The sequence below is a fragment of the Balaenoptera acutorostrata genome, chromosome 9, assembly GCF_949987535.1.
Source record: "Balaenoptera acutorostrata chromosome 9, mBalAcu1.1, whole genome shotgun sequence".
Lineage (NCBI taxonomy): Eukaryota > Metazoa > Chordata > Mammalia > Artiodactyla > Balaenopteridae > Balaenoptera > Balaenoptera acutorostrata.
The window spans coordinates 27560164-27584265 of record NC_080072.1 but is presented as its reverse complement, the minus strand read 5'-3'; the positions used below and the strand labels follow the sequence as shown (position 1 = coordinate 27584265).

General features: G+C 46.0%; 2 protein-coding genes across 2 annotated transcripts in view; one reads left to right on the top strand and one right to left on the bottom strand.

The window, feature by feature from the left end:
* Positions 1-3890, bottom strand: part of LOC103011073 (zeta-crystallin-like) — a 39047-nt gene extending 35157 nt beyond the window's left edge. The window contains 1 exon segment of the mRNA XM_057553248.1: positions 3392-3890. Coding sequence (XP_057409231.1) covers positions 3392-3890 — 499 coding nt within the window.
* RCN1 (reticulocalbin 1) lies at positions 3696-17487 on the top strand. Its single transcript, XM_057553226.1, has 6 exons — positions 3696-4188; positions 9788-9981; positions 10992-11170; positions 12564-12624; positions 15208-15407; positions 16299-17487. Exons 1-6 carry the CDS (start codon positions 3935-3937, stop codon positions 16404-16406), a joined length of 996 nt encoding a protein of 331 aa, XP_057409209.1. The 5' UTR covers positions 3696-3934; the 3' UTR covers positions 16407-17487.
* Positions 17488-24102: the final 6615 nt, after the last annotated feature.

The window sequence follows — 24102 nt, the reverse complement described above, 5'->3', positions numbered from 1 at the left end:
GTCCAGCGCATTGAAAATTGTTGTTTCATATATTTTGTCTGTTTTTTTTTGTTGTTGTTTGTTTATTTGCTTCAAATGGAAAGGTAAATCCAACCCCTTCCTTCACCCACCTTGACCAGAAGCAGAAATTGGTAGTTATTATTATTCTACTATTTATTCAAAATATCTGTTGGGCACCTGCTTGCATGAGGCACTGCACTTGGTGCTGGGTATACACTGATGAATCAACAATAATGGTCCCTGGCCTCAAGGCGAATCTGTCTTATGGGGATCAACTTGTGTGGAAAGGCAATAAATGTGCTGGTCCCTGGACTTATGCACATAAACACGAATCATATGTGGTCCTTCCTTTCAATGAATTCAGAATTAAGGGAGACGGAGAAAGATTTGTTAATCCAAAGCAAACTGTGAAATGTGTTATGTGTGAGATACAAAGTTCCGGGCATATTTAGGGAGAAGTAATAAGTTCTGACTGGAGGTATAAGGGAAAACCTCATGGGGAAGGTGACATTTGAGTTGAGCCTTGAAGACTGTGTGCAATTTTGAATGGAGAAGTAGAAAAAGTTAGAATGCTCAAGGTGCTTTTAAACCTGAAAGCAGTTAATCATGATTGCTCCTAGCAGACACAGTCACTGGCTTGCTCTTCCTTGCCAACAGAACACTAATCACGTGCTTCAGAGGAAGCTACATATCTTCCAGCTCCAGGAAGTGAATCTTGATTTGCCTAAATCAGCACTGGAAATTCCATTCCCCTTGCCTGGATCAGGCATAGGCCTGTGACACAATTCTGGCCAGTGAGATGTGAAGGAATGTCTGCTGGGAGAATTTTCTTCTTAATAAAGAGAGGAAACACTCCTTTTTTTCCCCCTGCTTCTGAGAGAAAAAACACAAAACAGAAAACCTGGTTTCTTGATGATGTCATCAACCCACTTGGAAAAAAAAAAAAAAGCGCCACTTGAATTAACCACTCTGAAATTGATCGAACATGAGACTTCTTGGTCCGTGAGACGACAAAGTTTTCTTATTGTTTTAGTAACTTCTGGTTGGATATTGTTGTCTTTGATGATGTTACTTGCAGCCAGAAATATAGATAAACATACCCCAACCGACCAGCCCACCTTTTTGAAACTTGCTTTTCTTTTCCACTGGTACCAACTGCTGCTAAATGTCACTCCTCTTGCCTCTGGTTCCTTTGCCTCATCAAGAATAAAGATTAAAAATGACAATATACTTAGCCATACATGCATATAGGAAGAAATAAAAGGCAATTTTTAAAATGAAAGAAAGCAATTACACAGTGAAATACCTTGACTATTTAATATGGTCACTTATTCCTGATCCTTTGGTTGAGAGGACTTGTTTAACTCTCATAGGACAGTAGAGGAATGAAAATATAAAAGAATAGAATGTAGGCAAGCCCAGGGGAAATGATATAAACTTCCACATTCACAGCAGTGCTGGAATTCTCTGGCAATTCCCATGGGAGCCAAGACTACCTCTGGAACAATCTAACTGTTGGAAACCACTAGTGTCTGGCAGGAAACCAACTAGAACAGGGTCAAAGGATGTGCCCTTCTCATTCCTGAGCGTCTGCATCAATCCGGGGCCCAGGCCTGCCGCTAGCAACATTGCAAATAAGCAAAGACTGTCTCCAAACCCCACCCACTTTCTCATTCCCTTCCTTATCCTCCTCCTCTTTTTCTAGCTTTGATCTTCTTCTCTCTGTGCCTCCTCCCACTCCTCCCCCTCACCCCCCCCCCCCACTCGACAAATCACATCCTGCTTGCCAGATGAGCACAGAAGGTACTAAGCCACCTGTCTCGGGGCCCTTGCGTTTCAATCGGGAGCTCTTACACACCCAAAGAAATGCTTCATATTGCTTGAAATCCAAGCCTCTGGACAGGCAGTGGGGGACAAGCCACTCAAGCATAGCACTTCCTGTCTCATGCAAAGGCAGTACGGGTGGGGTGAGGCACCAAGGAATACATCCAGGTCTCGCTGCCAACCAGTGGGGATGTACAGGATCACAAGGACTTTTACCTCAAACTCTAATGCTCTCTGCCCATTCACACAGAACTTATCCTCCTCTCATATATTCAAACTCCTGCTGTCTGGCTTATCCCTCTCACCTTCTGTCTCAGTTTAGATGTCCCTTCCTCCAGGAAGCCTTCCCAGATCGATCCCCTCTGACATAACCCATGACACTGAATGCCTACCTCCCCAATAACTTGTCATGCTGATTTGCCATCTGTGGCTACTCAGTAAACCAGTGCCCAGCGTAGCTCTGACATTTAGCAGGTGCTCAGTATATTGAATGAATGAATTAGTGAGTCAATGAATGAATGAATATTTGTTCACATACACTATAGTTCTCCAAAAACCATGACTGTCATGTTCCCCAGGGTGCCCTCAACACCCAGTCCAGTGCTTAGGCCATGGAAGGCACACAATCATTATTCACTAATTGACTGAAAGAAGTCTTCAAAAGACGGGTACTTGGACCTATACTGCTGTTGATAGTGTCCTGATATCCTTATTGCAAGAGCAAGAAGCACAGCCCAGTGACCTTTTCTAGATGATCAGGGATGGGAGATGGAGTAAGATGATGGAAAAGCTCTGGGAGTTCAGCTGCCCAGGGCTATAGGGGTGGGCTCCTCTTCAACCACAATTTTAGATTACTAGAGGTTCATAACCTGGGGCACACGGTGGGGCTTCAGAAGATCCGTGCATCCTCTGACACTTTAATCAAACATCCAAGCCTGTAGCTGTATGTACATTTTTCTGTAAGAGGGTCCATGGCTTTCAGTGAGCCTCAAAAGGCTGTAACACACGAAGAATCATTGCTCTACCTGAACTGTCCAATATGACAGCCACTAGCCACATGTGGCTATTTAAGTTTAAATCTAAGTTAAATTTTCAATGCCTCAGTTACACTAGCTACCTGTCAAGTGTGCTCAGTAGCCACTTCCTATTGGACAGCCCAGATATAGAACGTTTTCATCCCTGCATAAAGTTCTACAGAGCGTCTCTATAGCGGTAGCATTACTCCGGATTCAACGTACAGACAAGATTTGTTTAAGACATGTAGTCCTTTTGTACAGTGAGCTGCCATCCTTTAGAAGTGAAAGCAGACATCCGAGATCGTGACTTCTTTTGAGACCATCTGCCAACTCGGGGCCTGCACTCCTCCTGGCAGCCGGAGTGCACAGGGCTGCTCTGTTTAGATGGTCTCTCGTCATGTTGACGTCATCTGCTTGGCCTTCCTCCACATTTGAGTTTGCGACCCTTGTTTCTAGGAGACCTCGCCCACCCGGGTCTCCTTCCAGTCTCTTTGCGTTTCTAACCACACTCCAAGTTTGGGTAAGTGGGGTTGAATTTGTTTTAAGAGCACTTCTTGGGGCGGCGTCTGGGGCTGAGATTCGGGCTCCCAGCTGGAAGTTGGGGAGAGCCAGCGCCTCCCTCCGTTCAGTTCTCTGGAACCGAAAGGGGAGAGGGAATTTTACCCCGAACATCTGTTGCTCGACAAAGAACTTCCCGGTCTTCTTACCAGCCCGCCAGTCCCCAGCCCAGTCCGCCTGGGCCCGCCCCTCGCGACGAGATCGCGGGGAGGGGCCGAGGCGAAACCCGAGCCCTGCGCCCACCACCCGGGCGGGCGACGTGGCTCCGCGGCCCCGGCTTCCCCCCGCAGCCCGGCGGCCAATGGGCGCGTGAGCAGGGCCGCCCGGCGCTCCCCTGCCCGCCGCCTGGGGCGCGCCCCTCCGCTCCGGCACGGGGCGGGCGCTGGCCGAGGGGCCGGCCCGTCCCCTCCCTCCTCGCGCTGGCCCCAGCCCCGCCGCCGCCGCCGCCGCCGCGCTCGCTCCGAGCACGCATTCCCGAGCCGCCGCTCTCATCGCTCGCTCGGTCCCTCCCCGCGGGCCGCTCTCCGCTCCCGACGATGGCGCGCGGCGGCCGCGGTCGCCACCTGGGGCTGGCCATGGGGCTGCTGCTGGCGCTGGTGCTGGCGCCCCCGGCGCTGCGGGCCAAGCCCACGGTGCGCAAGGAGCGCGTGGTGCGGCCCGACTCAGAGCTGGGCGAGCGGCCGCCCGAGGACAACCAGAGCTTCCAGTACGACCACGAGGCCTTCCTGGGCAAGGAGGACTCCAAGACCTTCGACCAGCTCACCTCGGAGGAGAGCAAGGAGAGGCTGGGGTGAGGCCGCGCTCGGGGGCTCCGCAGGTGCCCGCGGGGCCACTCGCGCGGGAACCGCGCGGACCGCCAGCTGCAAAGCGAAAGAGAAATCGGGCGCCGGGACCCAAGGGCGGGGGCCCGGCGGGCCCGGCGGCTGAGCTGGGGCAAAGTTGCCCGCGGGCGCCGGGACCCTGCGTGCTGATCGCCGCCGGGGCCGGGGTGGCTTCCCGCGGGGAGGCGAGAACGTGGCAGCGGTCGCGGGAGCCAGGACGGCCAGGGCCCGCCCCCTCCCCTGGGTTGCATCAGAAGGGAGGGGAGAGAGCGTACAAAAGAAAAATTTGTCCACGGTGGCCTTTTAGTGACATGAGTTCTTCCCCACTCTCCCGGTTTCTCTCTTACCCCCGCATTCCAAGAGAGGAGGGCATGAGACACTGCTAAGGTCTCAAGGATTATCATTAAAGGGTAAAAGATGAAGGGGCAGCCGAAGGAGAGGGTTGATTCCTGGCCTATGTCCCTGGGCCCGGACTGGGGTGTTATTGCCTTCTGCTTAATCGCCCCAATATCGGAAGTAAGGGGTATAAAAATCCTGTTGTTAAGAAGGGAGGGGCATTTGGGGATGGGGGGTGGAAATGGAAACTGGTCCCCTCCTTTCTGTTTCCAGCAGTTTCTGATGGCAGCAGAGGCACCCAGTCTTTTGGCAGCTGAGGGCAAAAAGCTGGAGGGTGGTGTGGTGACAGGTTGTGAATTTTACTGTTGAAGGCAGTTGAGTCAGGAACCAAACCTGGGAAACAAAACTTGAGTACATCTCAGTGCACCCTCTCCGCAGCCCCTGGGGAGACACTTGAGCTTTGTGCAAAGGTATCTGGGAACCCTTTCACAGAGGAATCAGCAGTCAGCCTGATCCCAGATGGAGACCCATCTAGGGAGGGTCCCAAGAGCCCTGCCTACTGGGCACCAGGCCTCCGGGAATCTGGTTCCTGGGGGTGGAGGGTCTTTCTGGCCTGCTCCCCAAAAAAGGAACACAGCCATCCTTGTGCTGATGGGGGCTACCAAAGGCCAATGTGGTTGGTTAGAATATGAGGCTAAATTATACCTATTGTGTAGGTGCACCACCTGCCTGCTCTGATAAAAAGATCTTTGAACTTCAAAGTCACCTCCCAACAATCACCTTTTATTTTGCAGAGAAGTACTTTCTCTTCTAGTTTGGGCTTTAACAAAGGGAGCCATTGATGAGTTCAGTCCATTGTATTGCTTTGAGGCACTTGGAAGCTGATTTATTCTGGGGCCCCGGGTGGCAGCCATTTGTCACCAGGGAGAAGGAGGAGGAGAGGTTTGAGGGATTGGAGTTGGGAACTCCAGTTTTCAGTCGTAAGGCTTCCAGTTTAATGCCTTCATCATGATGAGTAAGAGAGCAAGTGGTGATGAGCAAGTGGTAATGGAATTGGTCTGCATTTGACCCTTGTATGAACACCTTAGCTGCATTCATTCATTTTTTTTTGAATTTTATTTTATTTATTTTTTTATACAGCAGGTTCTTATAAGTATATATTTTGTACGTAATAGTGTATATATGTCAACCTGCATTCATTTATTCATGCAACAAACATTTGAATGGCTACTGTGTTCCAGGCACCGTGTTAGATACCTGACAACTACAAAGATAAAACCTTATGTTCTAGGCCATAAAGTACTTATAATCATATGCAGAGGAGAGAGATTCAAGCAGATGCTACGCATAATTGCTGTTATGGTGGCATGTAAAAGCCACAATGACCCCATCTAGGAGAAGGAGCTCCCTAAGCCTTCAGGTTGGAGAAAGTGACTTGGGGGCTTGGGATGTCACCTGACCAGAGCTTGTGGCATGACTCAAAGGTTACCTGGCATATGAGCAGGGAAAGGCATACTGAAGAGAGAACAGCCTGCTTATACAGGTTTTGAAATCTGTTCTTGTGGATTCGGGGTGTTGGGACAGTAAAGGGACAGGGCAGGAAAAGTGGGAGGTGGGAGTGGCGAGGAGGCCAAGGGCAGAGCAGGGAGGACCTCTGTGAGGTGGAGATTAGACGTTATTCTGTACATGGTAGAAATGTCATCATCCCAAAAATTTATTAGGAAAGTTGGACTGGCAGTAGGGCAGAGAACATAACTGAGTCACGGATGGCAAGACCAGGGACACAGGGTGGCCGTGAGCGCCTAAATCAGGCACAGTGGGAGAGGGTAAACCCAGAGCCACGGTGGAGGTGGAACTGGCAGCGCTTGCTTTTGGCTCAACGTCGGGGTGGGGGAGAGGAGGGGGAAATCGAGGGTGGCATCCGTTCTCTGGCCTTGAGCCGCTGGATGGGTAGTGGACACACCGCTCACCTATAAGGTAAATCCGGGCTAAATTCAGAGGAGGCTGGAGCGTTGGAAATGATGGGTGCGGTATGGGACTGGCAGAGCGTGAGAAGCCATTTGTCTGTCCACAGCTCCTGGTGCAACAGTCCCCTCCAAGTCCGGACTGCAGAGGCAGGAGCACGACTGGATCCAGGCAGCTTTGTCACCACCATCTGCCCATAGATTCTGAAAACATGACAGCTCTAAGGCCCCTGAAGACAAAAAAAAAAAAGTGGGGACCCAGAGGCTTCCTGCAGTCACAAACGTGCTGCGCAGTCTGAGAAAAAAATGTAAATTGCTTGCCAAGATTTAACATCAAAGCGATTTCACATACAGCCCCCGATTTCCGGCTTCTCTTGACACCCATGGCCCATTTTTCCATGAGGCAGTCATTGTCTGGAGCAGAGCTGGGCAGCCTTGTTGGCAGCTGTCAGGGGATCCCCGGGCTCCCTGGACGCTTTGCTTACTTCCATTACCTGTTACCTGTTTGTTGAGTTCTCCATCCACCTGTGGTGGGGATTGTCATCCTTAGTGAGGAAAGGCACACATTCTCTCCTCTATTCCTCACAACATTCCTTGTAAAGTAGGTGTTCCATTTACAGATGGGGAAACTGAGACTCAGAGAGTCAAGTCATTTGCCCAAGATCACACAGGACTAGGGTCCAGGTGTTCTGATTATAGCGTTTGGTTTATTTACATCATAGCCTCCTTTCCCTATAGCTCATGTTTGAGAGTTTTAAAGAGAGAGGTTAAGATTATATATGCTTCCAACAAGTATTTATTGAGGTCCCACTACGTGTTTCTTTGGCATAGATTAGATGCTGTCCTTTCCACAAAAACAGGTTGTATACTGTCTGACGTCGTTTGGTCTTTGCTGGTTTGAGATTCTGCTTCTCAGTTGGCTTTGGATAACCGATGGGCATGTCACCACTGTGTCCCCAGGACTGGAGCAGTGTTTGGCGCACAGTAGGTAGGCTGAACACTGCACTGTGTTGAAAGAATTCTGCTGTGTCTAGCTGTGATTTCCTGGAATGAAGATACTTGAGGTTTAGTCTTTTGGTCTTGAGACCTGTTAAAATTTGCAAATGAAGGGACAAGTCAAAGCTGTTAGTAAAGTTTACACCTTCCTGAGAAAGAGGAGCTTGGGCTACCCAGGTTCAGGTAGGAGATGGAGATTTAAGTGCTAATGAATTCATTTCCATTTCTAATTTATCAAAGAGTAACTGCCGATTTGAACTTCTGGTCAGACCTACTAGAGAATGGACTTGAGGATATGGGGAGGGGATGGGGTGAGATGTGACAGGGTAAGAGAGTGTCATGGACATATATACACTACCAAATGTAAAATAGATAACTAGTGGGAAGCAGCCGCACAGCACAGGGAGATCAGCTCGGTGCTTTGTGACCACCTAGAGGGGTGGGATGGGGAGGGTGGGAGGGAGGGAGATGCAAGAGGGAAGAGAAATGGGAACATATTGTGTATGTATAACTGATTCACTTTGTTATAAAGCAGAAGCTAACACACTATTGTAAGGCAATTATACTTCAATAAAGATGTTAAAAAAAAAAAAAAAAAGAAAGATAAAATTCCAGCCCAAAGCAAAGAAACAAATCCCTAATTAGGCTGTATGACATCATCCCAGGTAAATGGACTACTAGGGTAAAACTTTCTTAAACATTGGAAATAGCTTGCAGGTGTCTTTGAAGTTCCCTTCAGGGATGGCATCCCTAGCTTGGGGCCCTTTGGCCTAGAGATGGACACTGTTGAGTTCCCAGCCTGAAGTTTGCTCCGGACAGGGGTTTGGGGTGCCTTAGTGAAGTCCAGTGGGGAATTGCTGGAACCTGGGCCAGCTGTGGAGCAGGAGTTCCCAGTGGGCATAGGGGTCTTCACCCTAAGAGCAAGGGGTTGAGGCTCCTGCAGCTGCTTAGCTGGTTAAGTTTCTTGAATAGGTTCTAAAATGTCAAGGCTCTTTCATCCCTTCTTTTTTTTTTTTTTTTTTTTGGCTGTGTTGGGTCTTCGCGTTGCTGCACGCGGGCTTTCCCTAGTTGTGGTGAGCAGGGGCTAATCTTCATTGCGGTGCATAGGCTTCTCATTGCAGTGGCTTCTCTTGTTGCAGAGCACGGGCTCTAGGCGCGAGGGCTCAGTAGTTGTGGCTCACGGGCTCTAGAGCGCAGGCTTAGTAGTTGTGGCACACGGGCTTAGTTGCTCCACGGCATGTGGGATCTTCCCGGACCAGGGCTCGAACCTGTGTCCCCTGCATTGGCAGGCGGATTCCTTTTTTTTTTTTTTTAATTTATTTATTTTATTTATTTATTTTTGGCTGTGTTGGGTCTTTGTTGCTGCGCGCAGGCTTTCTCTAGTTGCGGGGAGCGGGGGCTGCTCTTCGTTGTGGTGCATGGGCTTCTCATTGCAGTGGCTTCTCTTGTTGCGGAGCACAGGCTCTAGGTGCGCGGGCTTCAGTAGTTGCAGCACCTGAGCTCAATAGTTGTGGCTCGCGGGCTCTAGAGCACAGGCTCAGTATTTGTGGCGCATGGGCTTAATTGCTCCGCGGCATGTGGGATCTTCCCGGACCAGGGCTTGAATCCGTGTGCCCTGCATTGGCAGGCGGATTCTCAACCACTGCGCCACCAGGGAAGCCCTAGCAGGTGAATTCTTAACCACTGCACCACCAGGGAAGCCCCTCATCCCTGACATTTTCTGCTTTGTCCAAGATCTGGTCTCCTCCTGCTTTAAGTTTCAAGTCTTTGAATCCAAAGTGGTGAGACTTAAAAAAAAAAAAAAAAAACACTTATTTTGTGGTTGGTTTAGTTAGAATCTTCCATCTTTTTCATTGGGCTTAGAGCCAGAGGACATGGATTCTTACACCAGTGGTACCAAATACTCCCTCATTACTCTAAAATGAGGGAGTTAGACTATATCAGGGAAGACTGCTAGGTTTCATCTTACAAATCAACTCACTCAGTTTCTGCAGAGCGCTGTGTTGAGAAGGATTCTGAGGCCACATCAAGGTTTTTTATCAGGACAGAAGGGCCTGATCCACTAGTAGTGTCTGCCATTGGCATTGGGTGGTTGTGGGGAAGGCATATCATCCTTGGAAAAGGTAAACTTCAAGATCTTTTCCAACACCATCGGATCATTGATTTTATTTTAGCATTTATGCATCTTAGATTCTGCAGGTGTTTGATCTCTTTCTGGAACAGGATCACACAAGTCTTGATAATAGCCTTGTGGGGGTTTTTTTAACTACAGGAAGATTGTCGATCGAATTGACAGTGATGGGGATGGCTTTGTCACCACCGAGGAGCTGAAAACCTGGATCAAACGGGTGCAGAAAAGGTACATCTACGATAATGTCGCCAAAGTCTGGAAAGATTATGATCGGGACAAAGACGATAAAATTTCCTGGGAAGAATACAAACAAGCCACCTACGGTTACTACCTAGGTAAGAGGTGCTGCAAGAGCGATTACACAGCTGGGGCCTGTGTAACAAGCTTCTTGTGGGAAACTCTACTGTCTCATCATATCTACCCGCTTTGGGGAGACGTCTCAACCTCCTAAGTAAAAACAGCTTGTGTAACATCCTGCTCTGCTTACTAAGAATACACCAAGTTGCTTACTGTGAGTGAACTTGTAGGTGGAAGGGGGCAAGGGTCTAATAAAAAATAAACTGCTGCCTAACCTGAGCTTACAGTCTCAGAGGTACACCCAGAGAACAAAGCAGAGAGGAAGCATGTTTTGTGTTACAGTTTCAGAATGCTGCCGAGTTTCAGGTAGCAAGGACCGAGTAAGCTGTAACGGTCCAGGAAGGCTTCCTGGTAGAGGGTGGTTTGGGAACTGGGCCTTAAAGAATGGACTTGTATCTGGAGAGATAGAGATGGGTGGGGAAGGTGGGTCAGCTGGAGGGGCAAAGGTGCAGCAATGCATTCAGCAGTGGGCAGGGTTTGGACATAAGTCATGCTTGTTTTGGGGGAATGATGGAGGGGGTGTGTGCCCAGCACTGGGTGCAGACCCGCTGGGTACCTGGCAGAGCCGAGAGGGGACAGGCCTGAGGAGAACCAAAGACACATACACTCCCAGCCAGATTAAGAGAGGTCTTGAAAAGAGTCAAAGGAACGTTTAGAATAGATGTCCTGGGTACTAGGGAGCCTCTGTATGTTCCAGATCAAAGAATATGACGAAAGTAGGGCTCTGCAGAGAGAAGTATGGCATTAATATGGTCTCAAGCCTATGCGTTTCACCGCTTGCTCTAATGCCCCTAACAAGTCTTTAGGGCATGGACTGTATGGCGGTATGGAGGGACAGACACTAGAGGCATTCTGAAATCAAATGTTTCAAAGAACTCGATAGGTCAGGACCTTTTGTCTTCTATGTACCATTTGGCGTGAAGGAGGAGTGATCTGGAAGAAAACGCCTTAGGAGCCCGGTTTTCATGTTTCTGTGTACATCCTGCAGGAAACCCCACAGAGTTTCATGATACTTCAGATCATCACACCTTTAAAAAAATGCTGCCACGTGATGAGAGAAGGTTCAAGGCTGCAGACCTCGACGGTGACCAGACAGCCACCCGGGAGGAGTTCACCGCCTTTCTGCACCCTGAGGAGTTTGAGCATATGAAGGAAATTGTGGTTTTGGTAAGATATAGAAAGAGCCTGCGCTGGCAAAAGACCAGGACGAAAGCTGCACGGAAACCTTGTCCCTTCTTGCAAAGTGAGAACGTTCTTCAGCCTGAAGGGAATGGGACAAGGACCCTGAAGTGGAATACACCGGAATACCTGTGTACCCAGATTAGTCAGGGCAGGGTAGCTGCCGTAGCAAGTAGCCCCCAATCCCAGCCATTTAACACAATCGAAGGTTATATCCAGTCCCGGGCAGACGGTCCCGGTCAGGTGGATCTCCTGGGCAGTTCTTCTCCAAGTGTTGTCAGGCTCCCAGTCTACTTCCATCTTGTCCTCCACCATCCTGTGGCTTTGAGGTCACCCTGGCCACTACCAGCTGGTAGATAGAAGAAGAGAAGGACTGAGGAGGAGGCATGGCCTGCCTTTACTGTTCCGAGGGCTCCTCCTACATATGACAAGGCAGGGGAATGCAGTCTAGATGTGTGCCCAGAAAGAACAAATGCGTTTAGTGAGCAACTAGCTAGCCTCTGTCCTATTTGTCAGCTCTGAGGGAACAACAAAAAGACTCAGAAATGGAATGCATTGTACTGTTAAATCATATGGAAACTTAAAGTCGGACCATGCTTGGAAAGGATGCTCCCCTTGGAGTGTATTTGCTTTCCAGTGTCTTGTTGGGTCCCACCTGCCTTCATTTTCCACGACAGTAAAATAAATGCCATCACCTGTTTTCAGGGCAGATATCCCAAGGCAGTTCCAATTGTTTTGATGCTGGGAGACAACCAGCTCTGGACTATTTTAGTTACCCAGTCGTGGATGGGTTCACTCTTGCCTCATGCTTCATCCTTATGACCACAGTGACCCCCAGGACTGGGCAGTGGCTCTAAGAATCATTCCTTTTTACCACCCAACATCCACTTAGTGATAGCTAATCTGCCAGAAGACAATGAAGTTGGGGAAGTGGATTATGGGCTTCTGGATTGGCTCTGTTCTCAGGTTGGCCATTTTCTTTCGGATGCCTTTGAGTTTCTGTGACAATGGACAGTAGACTCATTTAATTACTCACCTTAGCAAAAAACCTAGTTAAGAAGTCAAATGTATTGATACTAAATACACAACATAATACATTCGAAAGTCAGGTATACTTTTATTTTCTAATTGCCCACAGTTCCATATTTTTCTGACACTAACTCGGTGTTCATGGTCCAGTTAGCACTGGAATCTGTCTTTGTGATCATTTTAGTCCAGTGGTTCTCAAGCTGGGTTCCTCACAGTACACAGAGATGATCTGGCTGGAGGGTGGAGACGGTTGACCTGGCAGGGCTTCCTGATAGAGTACCTCTGGGCTTGTCGGTACATTTTCAGTTGCAGAGAGGGTGCTGCTTTTACGATTCCCCCCTTCGCTTCCTAGGAAACGCTGGAGGACATCGACAAGAACGGCGATGGCCTTGTGGATCAGGATGAGTATATTGGTAAGTGCTGGCCTGGAGGCCTGCTCCACTGTCCCAGCTGGGCAGCACCCTCCACCCACATGGCTGGCTGCTTTCCTCAGATGACTCTTTCAGCAGCAGCTGCAAGTCTGTAGGTGTCACTCCTGTGACTTCCCAGTGAGAGGGGCTTGTCACACCAGCCCTAGCGGTGCAGATTCAGGGAGGCATTCCTAGTGGAGAAGAGCCCAAAAGGCTGGCCGCACCCCAGGGCTGGCCAGCAGTTGATCCCGTGGCTCTTGAGAGGTGCCCTTCATCACACCGTGTCGTTCTACCTTTGCGAAATGGGACTGGAGATCCCAGAGATGTACAGTGAAGCTAGAGCGGACAGTCTCAGGGGACAGACTTTACAACAGGCTGTTAGCCAGCGGGGCCTAGAAACTGGGTGGATGGAGCTGTGGTCAGCAGAACTGTTGACGTGCCCGAGTTCTCTGCAGAAAGGCATCCCTTCTTAGGTAAATCCTTTTACAAAGTGCACGATGGCCCCATAATATAGCCGTCTTATGCCTCTGGGTTTTGGTCTTTCATTGGGAGTACTGTTGCTAGTTTTTTGTTCTGAAGGGCTCCACTTAAGCAACATCAAGAAGTGTGTGTGCAGGTAACTGAGCCCTGGCTGAATGAGGCTCCAATCAGTGCCCCGGCTCAGACGCCGCCCAGGAGCGCTCCCAGCGTGAAGGACTAGAGCAGGCAGCATGGATATTTCCATTTGATCCTCAGCGGCGGCTACTTCACCGCTTTGGCACGTGGCCCCACCTGCAGGCCACCTTCTCGTGATGGCTCCTCTTTTCCCAAGTCTCAGTAAAGTAAAAGCTGGAAAATCATTTGAAGGATGGGATGGATATAATTTTTGTGCAGATATGTAACAGAGGCAGTTAATTACCTTTCAACGTAAAAGAAGAGCCCGTGTTGCCATCAGTCTCTGGTGTGTGGTTGTATTACTTCGCCACCCCATACAGAAGAATAAGTGCCTTCTGTAATGAAGAGCAAAGTTTCTTCTAATCATTTGGAATTATATTTGGTCTGAAGAAGCAAACGCTATCCCCCTCTGTCTGTGGTAACAGACGGGCAGCTCTCGCCACAGTAATTAAAGCCATCTCGGTGGCACTACCTTTCTTTGTAGAATAACCAATGCTGACAGCCCCGTCATCAGTGCAGGCAGCAGAGCCTGCCTCAGGCCTGGTACATGTGTGTGTGCGGGAAGGTTCAGAGCCCCGGACACCTTGACAGTGGTGGCAGAATTAGACTGACAGGGAAGGCTGACTGATTAAAACGATGTAGCGCTTTTGATTAAAAATATGTGCTCTCCCCACCCTCCTCCTGATCTGCATTGAAAGGGTGCAAAGTCGGGGGCAAACTCTTTGAGTGGCTTTGCCTAAAAGAAACATTCCATTCTTTACACTGGCAGAGAGGGAGGTGGGCGCATTGTTCTTGAAAACTGAATTCTGGGTGACTTGCAGTCAGAGAGACCGGATGTCCAGACTTGTCTAGCAAGTGACTTCATTTATGGAGGAGACTTCTCGGCAGGCGGAGACGAGTGGAAACCGCTGGTGATGTAGCGTAGTGGGAAGAACACTGGAATTAAGAGTCCTGGCTTCTCCGCTTACTAGCTGTGTGACCCTGTGGGAGTCACGTAATCACTCAGTATAAGACTCAGTTTCCTTATCTGTAAAACGGGAAGACACAGCACCCATGTTTCCAGGATGGTGTGGGTCTACTTGTAGCTGAACGCAGGGTCTTGCCTCTCTTTTTCCTTGATTCGCTACCTACTGTCTCTACCACCTGACATTTCCAAGCTGTTTCCATCAAAAGAGAAATTGCCCTCAGGGTATCTCTCTTTTCCAAGAAGATCTAGTGGCTTAGCAAACAATGGATAAACTTTGCCTTCTTTTTCCTTTCCCTGCCATTTTCTAAAATAAGGATATTTATCTATCTTATAAAATCGCTATAAGGATGAAATAAAATATATGTGAAAGCCCCCTGGAAATGATATAAACAACAATAGTAGTAAACACAGTGGTTAAGACTATGGGTTGGAAGCAGAGTGCCCATGTTCCGGTGTAGCCTACTACATTCTCATACTAGCTGTGGGTCCTTGGGTTAAGGCTGTGCCTCAGTGTTTTCATCTATAAAGTGGGAATAACGACACCTAACTTCATAGGATTGTAATGAAAAATCAAATTTAAAAAAGTATGTGCTTTACACAGCATCTGGGCCATAGAAAGTGCTGATATTGGTCATTGTTATTAGTTTTCACCTGTATAATTCCAGGCTGGGTTGTAGAGGGCATTCACATTTGACCTTCATAATAACCTTCTGAGTAATAAGTTATTGTCTCCACTTTACAGACGAGGCACTGAACTAAGTCAAAAGCCAGGATTCATCTTCTGGCTCCCAAGCACAGTTCTTTCTCGCCCACGAAGCAGCCTTCATAGTGGATAAATCATTGCATTATTTACCCAAGAGACTGCCCCCAGGTGTCTGGTTAGGTCTCTTGATTACTAGAGGTCAGGTTTTCTTGGACTTACCTTCCCACTTGTCTTTATAACCAAGAACAGCCTTTCCTTCCAGCTGATATGTTTTCCCACGAGGAGAATGGCCCTGAGCCAGACTGGGTGCTGTCAGAACGGGAGCAGTTTAATGAATTCCGAGATCTGAACAAGGACGGGAAGCTTGACAAAGATGAGATTCGCCACTGGATCCTCCCACAAGACTATGACCACGCACAGGCTGAGGCCAGGCACCTGGTGTATGAGTCGGACAAAAACAAGGTATTTCACCATCCTTTGGAATCATTCCTTGAAGGGAGACAGTTTACATAAGATTGGTTCTGTTTGCTTCTTTGATGTTTGCCTTGGCCCATGTGGCCGTGTCCTTATTGACTTCTCTCATTCCTGCCCTACATCAGAGACCTGTGAACTTGAGCCAACACTGTGATAACCCATAGTGAGCTCATTAGGCCCAGATGTTCCTGTTCCTGGAGAGTCTGCCGTGGGTCACACTTACGTTCACTGCCATCTCCTAGGATCGCAGAACCGGTCACTTTGTTGGCTGTGGGCAGGCATGGATTTAAGAGGTGTGCCCTGTGTTGCCCTAGGACAAGCTTGTTCATCCATTCATTCAGTCAGCAGACACTCGTCAGACACCTGCAGCATGTGAGGCAGAAGGAAGCCCATCACATTAAAGTCTAGGCATCCTCAGGCCCGCTCACCGTGCTGGCTCCGAGCCAATATCTATTGGTCAGTATCCAAATAAATAAATAGATAAGATTTAGAAAGAAGTCCTGCCTCTTCCCATTTTGATCACAGCTGCAAATTCTCGGGAGACAGTCAAGTTTATGGCAGTCAAGCCATAAAAGGGAAGGAGAATTCTTCGGGGCCTGTCTTGGGAATGCCAGCATTGTGTGTAGACATAACTAGACTCTGGCTTCTCAATTCCTTGAGGACTTTTCTGATGTATTTTAGCACAGCTTTTGTAGCAGGAGGCTGTTCCAGTTTGGGGTTTTGCAGGGCAGTGATGGTAGATGAAGGAGGTACCTAGTAGCTTATTATGAAATGTAATATTTTAAATGTTGCAGATCAATGAAATAACATGAGCTTCATGCTGTGATGACTCAGAGTGACCAGAGTTTCTGTGACAGAGCTCTTTTCTCTCTCCTACAGGATGAAAAGCTCACTAAAGAGGAGATCTTGGACAACTGGAACATGTTTGTTGGAAGTCAGGCTACTAATTATGGGGAAGATCTCACCAAAAACCATGATGAGCTTTGATGCACATGCACCAGAATATGACAGACTGTCATAGGCTTTCTTTTATTGTCCTGGATAATTGCTACAATTGTCTCATTTACAGCAGTTGTGTCCCCCAAAAAAGCAAGTTTATCACCTCAGATTGGGGTTAAAATTATTTTTTACTCAATATTTGCTGGAAAATAGTCATCACTGATCTTTGAGTAAGGTTTCTGTCCAAACACATTAAAATCTTGGTAAATTGCAATGCTCTATGGGGACACATTGCTAAAACATGACTTTTTAGCTTTTTCCATGCAATTTGAACTGAAGGGGAATAAAATTTGAAAAAGCCCTATTATTCAGAAGTTGGGTGAGCGGGGAGAGGGCAGTATATGGAGTGACTGCTATGTATTTTAACTGCAGAGTTTTTACATTTGCCACTGTTAAATAATTGGTGAGGGAAAATTCTGATTAAGCCTCAGTGGTATCTCATCCTACACAGGCTTCTTTCAGAGCAAGGCTGATATTTCAGATTCTTCTTCTTGACTTTGTACTCTGAGCTGTTACTATAAATGGCATACAAATCTCTGCGCATTCTTCTATATGGACCTGCTAATGTGCACAACAGATCCACCCATCTTTGTTTTTTGTTTTTTGTCTTTGTTTTTTACAATAAGAAGCAGTTAAGAAAGTTTATGTGAAAAAGAAAGGAATTTGAAAGGTAGGGAGAAAAGATGAATGTCAGGCATTTGAAGAACTATAGGAAAATGGTAAACACTTTACCATACTTGAGAAATTTTTCTTGACATGTAAATGAAGCAGATCTGATCTTTGAAAAAGTGAATAGAAATCCAATCCATTTCCTTGCTGATCTCTGATAGGAATAGGGAGTAGGGTCCTAGGAAAGCCTGCTTAGTGGAGCTCTGGAACCCATCTCATCCAGTCCCGGTGAATCCACAACCCTCGGACCTGCCCCGGGACCACTTACACCATGTAATTGACAAAGGAGTGTTCCAAGCCCCTGGCTGAACTGGAAGAAATAACTTTTACAGGTTGAACTTCCACCTTATAAGGAGAAAGTGAATGAAATAAAGGATCCCTGTGAGGATTTTCTACTGTGTCCTGTGGTGTTTGACTTCACATGTACCATTTGTGACATTATTCACTGTTGATATAGAATTTAAACCATTCGTGACATTATTCACTGTTGATAGAGAATTTAACAGTGGGATGAGATGACATGAGTAAGATTATAAAAGTTTTGCATTTTAAAAATCCAACTATTAGAATGTTCAAAACATATTCATATTTACTTATTTAATACATATATACTTCTCTATGCTAATTAGAGAAGCTGCAGGTCATTTTAATGGTAAGACTGTTCAGAGACAGGTTTCAGTTGGAGGAAAATCTGGACTTCTTATCAAGGCCTAGGAGGCCCTATAGCAACTGGTCCCTTCCCAACTCATCAGCCCCACTCCCTTTTACCTCCCATAGCAGCCCCACTGACTTTCTGGTCCTCAAACACACCAAGTTCATTTCCAGCTTGGGCCCTTTGCACTTGCTATCCTTCTGATTTGGAACCCCCATCTCACACATACTGGGGTAACTCAAAACATACTTCCTCAGCAGGACCTTCCCGACTCCATTATTTGTAGCAGTCCCATTTGAGTCCCCGTCTCATTTCCCTGTTTTATTTTCTCCTTGGTATGTACCTATTGCCATTTATATTTGTTTCCCAGGGCTGCCATACAAAGTACCACAAAAGAGGGTGGCTTTCAACAACAGAAACTCACGGTGCAGGCTGGAGTCTGAAATCAAGGTGCTGGCAGGACTGGCCTCCTGAATGCTCTAGGGGAGAATCCTTCCTCGCTTCTTCCTGCTTCTGCTGGCTCCAGGCGTTCCTTGGCTGTGGCTGCGTTACTCCACTCTGCCTCCATCTTATGGCCTTTTCTTCCTCTCTCTGTGTCTGTCCTCTGTGTGTCTCTTATAAGGACACTTGTCATTGGCTTTAGGGCCCACCTGGATAATCAAGGGTGATCTAATCCTAGATCCTCAATTACATCTGCAAAAAGCCATTTTTCCAAGTAAGCTCACATTCACAGGTTCCAGGAGTTAGGAGGTAGACATATCTTTTGGGGGGGGCCTCCATTCAACCAAATGTACCATTTGACATTATCTTGTTTGTATGTTGTCCACCTTGCCTGAGCTAGAACATAAGCTCTATGACAACAATAGCCTGATTTGTCTAATTTACTGCTGCTTCCCAGGACGTAGAACTGTAGAGCCTAGCCTACAATAACTACTCTGTAATTATTTGCTGAATGGATGAGAGGTTGTAGCTTTAATCAAAGAGAATACTCCTGGGGTGGGGATTGGGGGGATACTACAAAAAAATTTTACAAAATGGCTAACATTTGCTGAATGAAAAGTAATTTGCCCAAGATTCCAGAGTGATTATATGGCAGGACCAGAACTCAAATCCAGGTGTTCCCTGCTCCAAAATCTCTGCAGTTTAACACTAAATTTTACTGCTCCAAATCTCTGAATCTATGTTCCCTTTATTTCTTTGCTCACCCACAGTATATGTGGTCAGGAAATGAGAATAACTCCTCTTACCTAGAAATAGGCTGACACATTTTTTTCAAGCAATGAGAACCTGTCTTTTAAAAAATGAGAAAATAATATAATGTAACCCAGTTATAACATAACACTTTCAGAAGGTGCTAACGTTATTTTTCCCCCAAAAGGGAATACTGGTTGGTTTATTAAGTTATACATAGTAAGACATTAAATATATTTTGAGCACTAAGTTTTTCCTTTCAAGTCAGTGCACATAAGAAGAGAACCCTCAAAGAGACTAGTGCTTCTGGGGCTGAATTTAACACTATTTAAGAAAGAAAACCTTAGCTAGGGGACATAGCTGTTAACATGGTGATTTGTAAAGCCTTAGATTTCTAATAGGGTCTGACTGTTTCAAGGAAAACATATTTTGTTTCTAGGTAACATTTCAAGTCTGATTATGAACAAATGCTACAAAATTGATCTGTAATGGGAAATACTGTTATGTCACAAAGCATTATTTATATGCTTAATGTGACTGAAAGCATTAATTGCTAGGAGCCAAAATCTGTCCAAGCAAAACATGAACACATATTTTGTACCTCTTGTCTCTTACTGTAGATTTTTTAATGAATTCGAGTGTAACAAAGATGTAGTTAGAAAATCTGCACACCTGAAGGTTTTCTTTACCCGCTTGGATTACTACTGTACTTGCTACTTGTTAGCAAATGCAGGAGTCCTATCTGCTCAGAAGTGCCCAGCAAACAATAGCTACGTGCCCACTTGTTAGCAGCTCAGCAAAAACATCGTGTGGCGTAAAGTGGTGAATGGCTGACTGGATTTTTAAAAAGTCTAGATTTATTTTGCCACCTTTGTAGTAAAATCTAGCTTCCTCCAAGTACATGCAACTAAAGATTTGGCTCTCTCTGTATATTTTTTTAATTATTATTCTTTCTGTATTCTTTTTTTAAGATTTTTTTTGATGTAGACAATTTTTAAAGTCTTTATTGAATTTGTTACAATATTGCTTCTGTTTTATGTTTTGGTTTTTGGGCCCCGAGGCATGTGGGATCTTAGCTCCCGGACTGGGGATCAAACCCGCACCTCCCACATTGGAAGGCAAAGTCTCAACCACTGGACGGTCAGGGAAGTCCCTTTTTCTGTATTCTTTAAACAAGTTCATAGTGCTAGAACTTCCCACTAAAAACCAATGAGTGTCAACATCCACCACTTTGGCTCACATTCAAGTTTTAAAATTTTGAGCAGTGGAAAGATTGTGTCATCAGCACTGAAACTCATGAGATTTACATGAACTTGGAGCTATTTCCAAGAATCCATCTGCACTCTCAATTCTGGTCAGTTCCAGGGTCTGGGTCTGGGGAAACACTCAAACTGGATTTGAGGTAGTTATAAAGATGAGGTAAGTAATGCACATGCAAGAACTCCAAGGACTGAGTTTTCCCTGATGACCTTCCTCAGGTGGTCAAATGCCAGAGGTCAGATAGATCAATGCCTGCAAACAGCAGGCTGCTGGTTAGTGGTCTTGCCAAGATTTAGAATTCTTGTGTGAAGTGTTTTAAAACCTGAAAACTGATCTATTACTGGGTGAAACGGAATGGATTAAATGACAAAGGAATAGCTTTTTATTTTTTATAAATTTATTTTATTTATTTATTTTTGGCTGTGCTGGGTCTTCGTTGCTACATGTGGGCTTTTCTCTAGTTGCGGAGAACGGGGTTACTCTTCGTTGTGGTGCGCAGGCTTCTCATTGTGGTGGCTTCTCTTGTTGTGGAGCACAGGCTCTAGGCACACGGGCTTCAGTAGTTGTGGCTCGCGGGCTCTAGAGCGCAGGCTCAGTAGTTGTGGCACACGGGCTTAGTTGCTCCGCGGCATGTGGGATCTTCCTGGACCAGGGCTCGAACCCGTGTCCCCTGCATTGGCAGGCAGATTCTTAACCACTGCGCCACCAGGGAAGCCCAGGAATAGCTTTTAATGTTGTTTTTGTCACGGTCGGGGTATTCCAAAGCTAGTTATATGTGGTAGGGATTTGGAATGTAATTCAAAAGCAGATCAAAGACTCTCTGCACATTCAAAAACATTCAGAGACCCAGCTGGGAAAGGTTATATTTTCAGAGGAGGAAACCGAGGCCCAGAGAAATTAAGCCTGTGCTTCTCCCTTTCTCAGGACCGAGGCAGAGGTTGGACTAGAACACCTTCCCCGACTCCAGATGTTCCCTTTAAAGCTTTAACGTTCTCATCTGAAAAACGGCGACAATAACTCTTACCTTGTAGAAAAAAAATAGGATGAATTAAGGTAACGACCATAAAGCATTTCGTGTGGTCAGTACTCAGGAAATCGTAACCATTTTTATTATTACACCAAAATAAGGTCCTTATGTATTTCAGCATCAAAGATTTTATTTATTTGTGGTTAATTTTAGATTTCCACGTGTGACATTAGTGACTGATGGAGGTTGTGGATTTACCAGAAAATTGTCAAAGGTGTTTGTTGTTTTAAATATATGAAAGAAAGTTTTCTTTTTTTTTTAAAGTTCACAACTTAAAAATAAAAGAGTTCACATGGTTATTAAGTATAAGACGCTGAGGACATTTAATGACTCACGTCAGATTAGTGGTCCTAAACCACAGCAAGTATGTGGCCTTGCTGCTAAGATACTTGAGATAAAGAAAGATGCCCGTAGAGAGCACGCCCAGGTGACTTGAGAGTCAGACCCACTCAGTAGCTGAACGACTTTAGGCCAATTACTTCCACTCTGCAAGCCTCCTTTTCCTCTTCTGTAAAAGGAGGCAAGAGTAGCACCAGCCTGGCTGGGTGGTTGTTGGGGGGCTCAGTGAGGCCCTGAGTGTGAAGCACTTTGCCTGGGCCTGACGCAAGCAGATGCTTGATCGGTGGAGCTGGGTGACTGTCATAAAGGGTAACGAATACCCTCTCCTAAGGGTGAAAAAACATGCTAAGGAATAAAAAGAAACCGTCTGGAGAATGAAATATTGCCATTTGCAGCAACATGGCTGGACCTAGAGAATATTATACTTAGCGAAGTAAGGCAGACAGAGAAAGACAAATATTATTTGGTATCACTTAATAGTGGAATCTAAAAAATAATACAAATGAATCTGTATACAAAACAGAAACAGACTCACAGACATAGAAGACAAACTTTCCGTTACCAAAGGGGAGAGGGAGGGGGTAGGGATAAATTAGGAGTATAGGATTAACAGGTACAAACTACTCTACGTAAAATAGATAAGCAACAAGGATTTACTGTATAGCACCAGGAATTATATTCAATATCTTGTACTAACCTATAATGGAAAATAATCTGAAAAAATATGTATATGTATAACTGAATCACTTTGCTGTACACCTAAAACTAACACAACATTGTAAATCAGCTATACTTAAATTTTAAAAAAAAGAAATTGTTTAGAGGATCATCTACACTTTATTTTCCGGCAGGCGTGATTCCCATACAAACCTTCACACTGGAGCCGGGCTCATCAGCCACAGGAGGCCCTGCCGGAAGTCTTCAGGAAGGCCCACCGGCTTGCTGATGGCTGGATTCACAAAGACATGGACAAGACCCAGGGGTACAGGCCAAAGTGGCAAACTGCGCCAGCTTGGGGTGGCCAAAGAAAAAGACATCACTGAGGTCCTGGAGATCGACGGAAGGCGGCTCCTTGGTGGGCTTGGGGGGAAACAGAGCAAGGCGGAAATGCACGCTGGAATGACCAACTTTCTCCATGACCAACACAGCCACTGGGATCTGAGGAAAGCCGACCAGTGAGTGGAAGGTGCACTGATTGGTTACTATGAACCCCACCATGGGGGACATCAGCAAGCCCGTTTTCAGGCCGCAATACCTGGAAAGTTACATCACAATGCTTATTCTGTATATAATATTGTATGTATTGTACACATTTAATATACTAACAGTTGTTATACATTGTATAACATTGTGTAACATTTGTTATACAATTGTATATACATTGTTTAACATTTAACATACTAACAGTTCACAGATATGGTAAGTTCTCATTAAACATTGGCTATTATTATTATTGCATCTATCTTGTCCTCGCTGCTCATGGTAAAAAATCAGGTACTTTTGTGTAAATGAAAGAGAATTATTGTGTCTCTTATATCTGCTACTAGATTGTAATCTCTTTAAGGACAAGGACTTTGTCTTGTTTCTGAAGTTTATTGACGAGAAATAAGGCTGTGCTTGAGATAAATGTGGAGGTTGAGCCAAATCGGAAATAAAAAGCATCATGCTGAGTTACAGTTTCTTCCCTCCTCTCCAAAGAGGCCTCCTTATGATTTAAAATTTCTAATCACATTGTCTTATTGTCTTCTTTTTTTTTGAGAAAATTGAGACTGAATGTGAGAATTCACTGTAAGGAAACAATTGTGGGTTGTATTAAGTTCGACTACAAAGCTGCTCACTGAATCATGGTTCACAGAAACAAGCTACAAGTCTCCGTCCAGGGAGGGCACCATGGGTGCCTGTGGCTGGCTAGCTGAGCATCCACTGATGTCACCCATCATGACATTAGATACATTCATTTACTGACATGGAAATCTATTCAGTGAAAAAGATCACATTACGGAACAGTATGTACCATTCGATCTCATTTGTTATTATAAGAATATACTGGTTTACGTCCTTATTGCTTAGAAAAAACTTTGAAAGGATAGCCTCCCAAATGGTTTCAGTAGTTATCTAGCAGTAGAATTTTGGATAAATTTTTTCTTCTTTTTGCCTCTATGAATTTTCCAGAATGAACATGATTTACCTTTGAAATTTAAAAAAACAAAGTGCTATTTTTTAAAAAATGTCTGAATATGAATTTCATTAAAGCACTGGAGAGAGAAGCAGACTGGAGAAGCAAGGCTCCTTCTTCTGCCCGTTGGGATCCTGCCTCTGGCTGCCCTCCCTGAGAAGCCTCCCTCCTGAGCAAGTGAGAAGGAAAAGGGAACAGGAAAAGAAATCCCTGCTCTTCAGTGTGACTCCGAGATCCAGTGAGAACCAAATTCTCCCATTTTCATTTGCCATGCTTCTTTGCCGCAATTGCTTTCCTAGTGCTCTGCCAACTTTTCCTCATTCTCCTAAGGCACTGACAGTAAAGACATAGCGCCTCTTCCCACCGGGAG

What these genes read in the sequence shown, in the direction of transcription:
- RCN1 (XM_057553226.1), top strand. Translation starts at nt 3,935, where the DNA reads ATGGCGCGCGGCGGCCGCGGTCGCCACCTGGGGCTGGCCATGGGGCTG. An exon ending in CACCTACGGTTACTACCTAG is followed by an intron (nt 9,982 to 10,991) that starts GTAAGAGGTGCT and finishes TACATCCTGCAG; the next exon opens with GAAACCCCACAGAGTTTCAT. An exon ending in ATGAGTCGGACAAAAACAAG is followed by an intron (nt 15,408 to 16,298) that starts GTATTTCACCAT and finishes TCTCTCCTACAG; the next exon opens with GATGAAAAGCTCACTAAAGA.